We start from the raw sequence: 10,433 nt of genomic DNA, 5'->3' as shown, positions 1-10,433 counted from the left end.
ATGTTCTTATAAAGATATGAATCTGCCCTGCATAGATGGCGCAGGTGGTATTTTGGCTACAATAGCCTTTGACAGATTATGTGGCAGTTTATATTTGCATTCAAGTTCTTACTCTTTCACCTCACCCTTTACTTGTGTTGTTGTAGTTAACAGAGACTGACACAAGTGGAAAATGCAGCAGAGGTTTCTGATAGATAAATAGATATTTGGTGTTATTTACAGTAAGTTTTTCCATGTGAGTTTTCTGAAATCAGCAACAGGGTTTAACATGTACATACTCGACAGACGTAAAAACCCCTAACCCTATCATCAGAGCGACCCCAACATGTTTAAATGCACCCACTTCACTACACCACGTTTCTCCTGTGTTAGCGTGTTTAAATGCACCCACTTCACTACACCACGTTTCTCCTGTGTTAGCGTGTTTAAATGCACCCACTTCACTACACCACATGTTTCTCCTGTGTTAGCGTGTTTAAATGCTCCCACTTCACTACACCACATGTTTCTCCTGTGTTAGCGTGTTTAAATGCACCCACTTCACTACACCACATGTTTCTCCTGTGTTAGCGTGTTTAAATGCACCCACTTCACTACACGACGTTTCTCCTGTGTTAGCATGTTTAAATGCACCCACTTCACTACACGACGTTTCTCCTGTGTTAGCGTGTTTAAATGCACCCACTTCACTACACCACACCACATGTTTCTCCTGTGTTAGCGTGTTTAAATGCACCCACTTCACTACACCACGTTTCTCCTGTGTTAGCGTGTTTAAATGCACCCACTTCACTACACCACGTTTCTCCTGTGTTAGCGTGTTTAAATGCAACCACTTCACTACACGACGTTTCTCCTGTGTTAGCGTGTTTAAATGCACCCACTTCACTACACGACGTTTCTCCTGTGTTAGCGTGTTTAAATGCACCCACTTCACTACACCACACCACATGTTTCTCCTGTGTTAGCGTGTTTAAATGCACCCACTTCACTACACCACGTTTCTCCTGTGTTAGCGTGTTTAAATGCACCCACTTCACTACACCACATTTCTCCTGTGTTAGCGTGTTTAAATGCACCCACTTCACTACACCACGTTTCTCCTGTGTTAGCGTGTTTAAATGCACCCACTTAACTACATAAATGCACCCACTTAACTACACCACATGTTTCTCCTGTGTTAGCGTGTTTAAATGCACCCACTTCACTACACCACATGTTTCTCCTGTGTTAGCGTGTTTAAATGCACCCACTTCACTACACCACATGTTTCTCCTGTGTTAGCGTGTTTAAATGCACCCACTTCACTACACCACGTTTCTCCTGTGTTAGCGTGTTTAAATGCACCCACTTCACTACACCACGTTTCTCCTGTGTTAGCGTGTTTAAATGCACCCACTTCACTACACCACGTTTCTCCTGTGTTAGCGTGTTGAAATGCACCCACTTCACTACACCACGTTTCTCCTGTGTTAGCGTGTTTAAATGCACCCACTTAACTACACCACATGTTTCTCCTGTGTTAGCGTGTTTAAATGCACCCACTTCACTACACCACATGTTTCTCCTGTGTTAGCGTGTTTAAATGCACCCACTTCACTACACCACGTTTCTCCTGTGTTAGCATGTTTAAATGCACCCACTTCACTACACCACATGTTTCTCCTGTGTTAGCGTGTTTAAATGCACCCACTTCACTACACCACATGTTTCTCCTGTGTTAGCGTGTTTAAATGCACCCACTTCACTACACGAGGTTTCTCCTGTGTTAGCGTGTTTAAATGCACCCACTTCACTACACCACACCACATGTTTCTCCTGTGTTAGCGTGTTTAAATGCACCCACTTCACTACACCACGTTTCTCTTGTGTTAGCGTGTTTAAATGCACCCACTTCACTACACCACGTTTCTCCTGTGTTAGCGTGTTTAAATGCACCCACTTCACTACACCACATGTTTCTCCTGTGTTAGCGTGTTTAAATGCACCCACTTCACTACACCACGTTTCTCCTGTGTTAGCGTGTTTAAATGCACCCACTTCACTACACCACATTTCTCCTGTGTTAGCGTGTTTAAATGCACCCACTTCACTACACCACGTTTCTCCTGTGTTAGCGTGTTTAAATGCACCCACTTAACTACATAAATGCACCCACTTAACTACACCACATGTTTCTCCTGTGTTAGCGTGTTTAAATGCACCCACTTCACTACACCACATGTTTCTCCTGTGTTAGCGTGTTTAAATGCACCCACTTCACTACACCACATGTTTCTCCTGTGTTAGCGTGTTTAAATGCACCCACTTCACTACACCACGTTTCTCCTGTGTTAGCGTGTTTAAATGCACCCACTTCACTACACCACGTTTCTCCTGTGTTAGCGTGTTTAAATGCACCCACTTCACTACACCACGTTTCTCCTGTGTTAGCGTGTTGAAATGCACCCACTTCACTACACCACGTTTCTCCTGTGTTAGCGTGTTTAAATGCACCCACTTAACTACACCACATGTTTCTCCTGTGTTAGCGTGTTTAAATGCACCCACTTCACTACACCACATGTTTCTCCTGTGTTAGCGTGTTTAAATGCACCCACTTCACTACACCACGTTTCTCCTGTGTTAGCATGTTTAAATGCACCCACTTCACTACACCACATGTTTCTCCTGTGTTAGCGTGTTTAAATGCACCCACTTCACTACACCACATGTTTCTCCTGTGTTAGCGTGTTTAAATGCACCCACTTCACTACACGAGGTTTCTCCTGTGTTAGCGTGTTTAAATGCACCCACTTCACTACACCACACCACATGTTTCTCCTGTGTTAGCGTGTTTAAATGCACCCACTTCACTACACCACGTTTCTCTTGTGTTAGCGTGTTTAAATGCACCCACTTCACTACACCACGTTTCTCCTGTGTTAGCGTGTTTAAATGCACCCACTTCACTACACCACATGTTTCTCCTGTGTTAGCGTGTTTAAATGCACCCACTTCACTACACCACGTTTCTCCTGTGTTAGCGTGTTTAAATGCACCCACTTCACTACACCACGTTTCTCCTGTGTTAGCGTGTTTAAATGCACCCACTTCACTACACCACGTTTCTCCTGTGTTAGCGTGTTGAAATGCACCCACTTCACTACACCACGTTTCTCCTGTGTTAGCGTGTTTAAATGCACCCACTTAACTACACCACATGTTTCTCCTGTGTTAGCGTGTTTAAATGCACCCACTTCACTACACCACATGTTTCTCCTGTGTTAGCGTGTTTAAATGCACCCACTTCACTACACCACGTTTCTCCTGTGTTAGCATGTTTAAATGCACCCACTTCACTACACCACATGTTTCTCCTGTGTTAGCGTGTTTAAATGCACCCACTTCACTACACCACATGTTTCTCCTGTGTTAGCGTGTTTAAATGCACCCACTTCACTACACGAGGTTTCTCCTGTGTTAGCGTGTTTAAATGCACCCACTTCACTACACCACATGTTTCTCCTGTGTTAGCGTGTTTAAATGCACCCACTTCACTACACCACGTTTCTCTTGTGTTAGCGTGTTTAAATGCACCCACTTCACTACACCACGTTTCTCCTGTGTTAGCGTGTTTAAATGCAACCACTTCACTACACCACATGTTTCTCCTGTGTTAGCGTGTTTAAATGCACCCACTTCACTACACCACGTTTCTCCTGTGTTAGCGTGTTTAAATGCACCCACTTCACTACACCACACGTTTCTCCTGTGTTAGCGTGTTTAAATGCACCCACTTAACTACACCACGTTTCTCCTGTGTTAGCGTGTTTAAATGCACCCACTTCACTACACCACGTTTCTCCTGTGTTAGCGTGTTTAAATGCACCCACTTCACTACACCATGTTTCTCCTATGTTAGCGTGTTGAAATGCACCCACTTCACTACACCACATTTCTCCTGTGTTAGCGTGTTGAAATGCACCCACTTCACTACACCACATTTCTCCTGTGTTAGCGTGTTTAAATGCACCCACTTCACTACACCACACGTTTCTCCTGTGTTAGCGTGTTTAAATGCACCCACTTCACTACACCACGTTTCTCCTGTGTTGGCGTGTTTAAATGCACCCACTTCACTACACCACGTTTCTCCTATGTTAGCGTGTTTAAATGCACCCACTTCACTACACGACGTTTCTCCTATGTTAGCGTGTTTAAATGCACCCACTTCACTACACGACGTTTCTCCTGTGTTAGCGTGTTTAAATGCACCCACTTCACTACACGACGTTTCTCCTATGTTAGCGTGTTTAAATGCACCCACTTCACTACACAACGTTTCTCCTGTGTTAGCGTGTTTAAATGCACCCACTTCACTACACCACACCACATGTTTCTCCTGTGTTAGCGTGTTTAAATGCACCCACTTCACTACACCACACCACATGTTTCTCCTGTGTTAGCGTGTTTAAATGCACCCACTTCACTACACCACGTTTCTCTTGTGTTAGCGTGTTTAAATGCACCCACTTCACTACACCACGTTTCTCCTGTGTTAGCGTGTTTAAATGCACCCACTTCACTACACCACATGTTTCTCCTGTGTTAGCGTGTTTAAATGCTCCCACTTCACTACACGACGTTTCTCCTGTGTTAGCGTGTTTAAATGCTCCCACTTCACTACACCACATGTTTCTCCTGTGTTAGCGTGTTTAAATGCACCCACTTCACTACACCACATGTTTCTCCTGTGTTAGCGTGTTTAAATGCACCCACTTCACTACACGACGTTTCTCCTGTGTTAGCGTGTTTAAATGCACCCACTTCACTACACCACGTTTCTCCTGTGTTAGCGTGTTTAAATGCACCCACTTCACTACACCACATTTCTCCTGTGTTAGCGTGTTTAAATGCACCCACTTAACTACATAAATGCACCCACTTAACTACACCACATGTTTCTCCTGTGTTAGCGTGTTTAAATGCACCCACTTCACTACACCACATGTTTCTCCTGTGTTAGCGTGTTTAAATGCACCCACTTCACTACACCACATGTTTCTCCTGTGTTAGCGTGTTTAAATGCACCCACTTCACTACACCACGTTTCTCCTGTGTTAGCGTGTTTAAATGCACCCACTTCACTACACCACGTTTCTCCTGTGTTAGCGTGTTTAAATGCACCCACTTCACTACACCACGTTTCTCCTGTGTTAGCGTGTTGAAATGCACCCACTTCACTACACCACGTTTCTCCTGTGTTAGCGTGTTTAAATGCACCCACTTAACTACACCACATGTTTCTCCTGTGTTAGCGTGTTTAAATGCACCCACTTCACTACACCACATGTTTCTCCTGTGTTAGCGTGTTTAAATGCACCCACTTCACTACACCACGTTTCTCCTGTGTTAGCATGTTTAAATGCACCCACTTCACTACACCACATGTTTCTCCTGTGTTAGCGTGTTTAAATGCACCCACTTCACTACACCACATGTTTCTCCTGTGTTAGCATGTTTAAATGCACCCACTTCACTACACGAGGTTTCTCCTGTGTTAGCGTGTTTAAATGCACCCACTTCACTACACCACACCACATGTTTCTCCTGTGTTAGCGTGTTTAAATGCACCCACTTCACTACACCACGTTTCTCTTGTGTTAGCGTGTTTAAATGCACCCACTTCACTACACCACGTTTCTCCTGTGTTAGCGTGTTTAAATGCAACCACTTCACTACACCACATGTTTCTCCTGTGTTAGCGAGTTTAAATGCACCCACTTCACTACACCACGTTTCTCCTGTGTTAGCGTGTTTAAATGCACCCACTTAACTACACCACGTTTCTCCTGTGTTAGCGTGTTTAAATGCACCCACTTCACTACACCACGTTTCTCCTGTGTTAGCGTGTTTAAATGCACCCACTTCACTACACCACACGTTTCTCCTGTGTTAGCATGTTTAAATGCACCCACTTCACTACACCACGTTTCTCCTGTGTTGGCGTGTTTAAATGCACCCACTTCACTACACCACGTTTCTCCTATGTTAGCGTGTTTAAATGCACCCACTTCACTACACGACGTTTCTCCTATGTTAGCGTGTTTAAATGCACCCACTTCACTACACCACGTTTCTCCTATGTTAGCGTGTTTAAATGCACCCACTTCACTACACGACGTTTCTCCTATGTTAGCGTGTTTAAATGCACCCACTTCACTACACCACGTTTCTCCTGTGTTAGCGTGTTTAAATGCACCCACTTCACTACACCACGTTTCTCCTATGTTAGCGTGTTTAAATGCACCCACTTCACTACACCACGTTTCTCCTATGTTAGCGTGTTGAAATGCACCCACTTCACTACACCACATTTCTCCTGTGTTAGCGTGTTTAAATGCACCCACTTCACTACACCACGTTTCTCCTGTGTTAGCGTGTTTAAATGCACCCACTTCACTACACCATGTTTCTCCTATGTTAGCGTGTTTAAATGCACCCACTACAATAGGAGTTTTTTCAAATGAGCCCCTTCTCATTGGCTGATCTCAGTGACTCGGTTCCAGAAGATAAGTCCTGTCATTAATGTCACACTGTACACAATAAAAGTAGCTGTTGGTAAATCCATCTGCTTTACTTAGTTACTCTGCAAACATTGTGGACCTTCTCACCAGTGTTTAATCACAGTGTTCAGTTTCCAGAGCACACTGTGGTTTCGTCACCGTTATTTTCATTGCTCCTCGTTTTGCCCGATCATGTACTCTGAAAGTGTCTCTACTCTTCTTCCACTCCTCACTCAGTGTGGTTACATGGGTTCCATCGGGTCGGATTAATGGCTAAATCACAATAAGATTGACTTATTCAGTTCATGTAGACACCTTAATCTGACAACAAAAACGGATAGGATTGGGTTACTCGCGATTGGATTAAGACCTTGAGGTAACTCTATCCAAATGCCCACTGAACGTGCACGTAGACGCCATAAGCATGTTGTGGATTGGATTGAGCGTTCGGCGCATTGTCGAGATTTTTTCCCGGGATCACCCGGAAGTCGAAGGAGACGATATTGCTGTTTTTGTCGCGACCATTGGAAAGAAATAACCAACGCGATGGAGAATGCGCCGTTGTGCATCGTCTGTGCCATAACCAGCTCATCACAGATGTAGAGGGACGCAGCTTCATCTTGCTCTTCATTTGCCATCTTTCTGAATGCCTGAGTTTGTTGTTGTTGGTGGTGAAGACGTCAACAGGAAGTGGCTCTATTAGTGGTAGTTGAAATGGGTACAGCGCCACCTATCGTACCGGGGTATGACATGCTTTGTGCCAATGATTCCATTCATTCACTGCCATATATCCAAGGATAATTACCCTCAGATAAGGAGCAGAAACCAACTATAGCTGTAATCCAGTTAATCTCATCATGTAGACCCACTGAGTGACAGCTCACTCACACCTCCTCCCCCTCTTCCTCATTGACAATATCAAACTGCTAGATATTCCGTTGGAGGCTGGTACATCTCTGAGAGCCTCACAAATCATGTGGTTCAACATCATCAACATGGTTTTAAATCTCTAAATCTGTGAATTAGAGATTACACAGCACCCACTGACATCTACCTGCAGGGCGGATGTGTTGTCACAACGTGACTCTGTCTCTGAGCTCAGACACGCATGCTTGAGTAAGACTTGAGCATGCACCTTCCATCCCTTATCCCTTTGCCAGTCATCGAAATACAGAATCTAGATGCTGCTGTTCATTGCTGCTGTGCATCTGGTCTTCAAAATGTACCTGTAGCAGAATTCTTAACGTGTTTCGTGAAGTTTTGTTTGTCATGAATGTAAGAAGTGGAAAATGAAAGTTGAATTTGGTTTACCATGAGTAGCTCTCAAACCCACCTTTCTGAGCTGTGGAGGCTATCCCAGTTGTCATTGGGCAAGAGGCAAGGTACACCCTGCACAGGTCGCCAGTCCATCACAGGGCCACACAGAGACACACAACCATGCACGCTCACACTCGCTCCTACGGACAATTTAGAGTCACCAGTAAACCTAACATGTATGTTTTTGGGTGGTCGTAGGAAGCCAGAATACCCTGAGAGAACCCACGCATACACGGGGAGAACATACAGACTCCACAGAGAAAGAACCAGCCGGGATTTTGATCCTCTTACTGTGAGGTGACTGTGCTGACCACCACGCCACCGTACAGCCCAGTTAGAATCCAATTCATGGTAACTTAGCACGATATTCCAGGGGATTTGTTGGTCTTCCTCCAAGTTATGTTTCAGGTGAGGGGTCTATTCCAGCCATTAACTACATGGCTTATGTTGTCACCTGCTGATGACATGACAACATTCTGTATATCAGCCCCAAGGCAACGGGTAACATTTCAAAAGGTAGTTAACATTAATCTCACCGCAGTATGGGATCCTAGCCAGTCAGTGGTACTGGTGTTCTAGCAGATTTCATTCCAGATAAGTGCATCAGATCCATGCTGTTCAGTGGGTGTCCAATAAAGTTAAACAAACCAGAAATGTTAGATACAAGAACAGCTGTTTTAAAACAACCAGCCTCCATCTGTGCAGCAGCAGTTAGTTTGATCACTGAAGAATGCAAAACCACCTAATGTAAGGTTGCTCGCAGTCGTACAGTTTCCTTCCTTCCATATTAGAAACGAGTCGGAGCACTATTTCACGTTCCACTGTTCATACATTCACAAATTATAACCACAGGAACATAGTAAGAGTTTGCATTTACTCCAGATAGCATTTAACATAGAAGAATAAAATTGGACTCTTGATGCTCTCATATGGTAGTATTTCAATGGTTTAGTCTTCAGAAATGCATCTGATATCTATTGATGGAGCTTCTTTTTCCTTCAACCAGAAAAATACCTCAAGCCACAGACCTCCATTCTGCAACTCCTTCAGCCAAGGCCATCAGGTCCTCGTCTCCGCCCTCCATAGCCTCAGCAGCCTCCCCTTCGTTACATTCGAAGGTCCACACAGGAAGTCATATCAGCTTCTCCCTGAAAAATGCATCTTCCTCGTCCACTCGTGGTCCAGGGAGACCAACCACAGCCCTACAGTTGGAGAACTCTGGGGGCAGTAGCTTTGCTGGTGGTCACCTGCTGGGAAAGGCAGCTGTGGTGGGTCCAGGGAGACCTAAGAATCCAGTGGGGCGCCCGAGCAAGCAAATGCTGAAGCTGCGAGAAGAGGCCGCTGCCGCCGCTGCCCTGCGTAAGCGAAAAGTCCCGTCCCAGGAAGGAGAACACTCGGGTCCTGACAGGAACTGCATCATTCTCCAGGAAAGGGGCCGTCCATCCTCCACTGCCTCCTCCTCGTCCAAAACCCCGACTTCTTCGCTTGTCCCACATGGACAGACCAATGGCACTCTTTCCCCCACCAGCAAACCCCGGGCCCAACCCTCCCTCATAGAGTCTCACTCACCTGCCGCTAAGGCAGTCTGGACTTACAGACGGACACACCCTCCTCTGGTCCATTCCTCATCCCCAGACCCTTCCTCTGCCACAAATTCTCACAGCCGGGCCAATGTGGGGGACTCAGGACTGCATGGGCAGGGCGGTGGGAGGGACTTTGAGCAGCAGGGACTGAAGAAGCGCAAGGGGGTAGGCATGGAGGAGCACTCCCCCTCATCCAAACCCTCAGCACAGCGCCTGCCTTCTTCATCCTCCTCTAGCTCTGCCACCTCATCCTCTCCACGCTCCAACTTCTACACCTGGAAGGACAGTAAAGGTGGGGGGCTTGCTGGGGGTGTGGAGAAGAAACTAGGCACGCAAAAGGTAGGTTTACAGAAGGCAGAAAACCACTGAGCACGGAAATTTTAAAAAAGTAATTTGACAGTGAATGTGCAGGGTGGGTCTCCTTTTCCCACGCAGGAAGTCCTCGTAGTTTTTGGATTAAGCTGAGAAAAAGTCTTATCCCATCCATGCTCCACCTCTCTGAAAATATGTTCTTCAGAATGTCCTTTATGAAGTGTTCACACTGTGAGATTAAAGATGAAATGTGTAGATGTGTCTTTCCCAGCCATCCCACTTTGCCTGAAACATTTTTCTCTGTCCCACAGCCAAAACTGCACCATTGAATGTGCCTGCCTTACAAGCCACTATGAGGGAGCCAGCTCTACTCAGTCCTTGACTGAGGCTACAGGACTCAAGTGTGTGTGTGTGTGTCTGTGTGTGCGCCTGTATGCGTGTGCACATCTGTCTGCCTTTTGTCCTTTGAGCATCGTCTCAAATATGAATGTGTCGGGTTGCGTTTGTCTGTGTGGATGTTTGAGGGAGAACTGGGAGGGTGGGGTGAAAATCAGAGTATGGATTTAGAAATACCTCAAGACCATCTGGTTATGCTGCTAAACTGAATATGTGGATTTATAGAAATGGATTAAAAATGTCCTTTTCACTTTGCTTGTGTGACTGTTTTCTTAAG

At 45.4% G+C, this 10,433-nt stretch overlaps 1 protein-coding gene across 3 annotated transcripts in view; it reads left to right on the top strand.

The window, feature by feature from the left end:
• Positions 1-10,406, top strand: part of atxn7l2a (ataxin 7-like 2a) — a 28,200-nt gene extending 17,794 nt beyond the window's left edge. For 2 of the 3 annotated variants that reach the window (XM_072382965.1, XM_072382963.1), the window contains exons 9-10: positions 8,872-9,787; positions 10,072-10,406. In XM_072382965.1, coding sequence (XP_072239066.1) covers positions 8,872-9,787; positions 10,072-10,089 — 934 coding nt within the window. In that variant the 3' untranslated portion in view covers positions 10,090-10,406. The other variant, XM_072382964.1, reaches the window with a different exon arrangement.
• Positions 10,407-10,433: the final 27 nt, after the last annotated feature.

This window comes from Leuresthes tenuis, unplaced genomic scaffold (assembly GCF_036924035.1).
Source record: "Leuresthes tenuis unplaced genomic scaffold, fLeuTen1.0.hap1 SCAF_3, whole genome shotgun sequence".
NCBI classification, from domain to species: Eukaryota; Metazoa; Chordata; class Actinopteri; order Atheriniformes; family Atherinopsidae; genus Leuresthes; species Leuresthes tenuis.
This window is presented reverse-complemented; position numbering and strand designations above follow the sequence as displayed.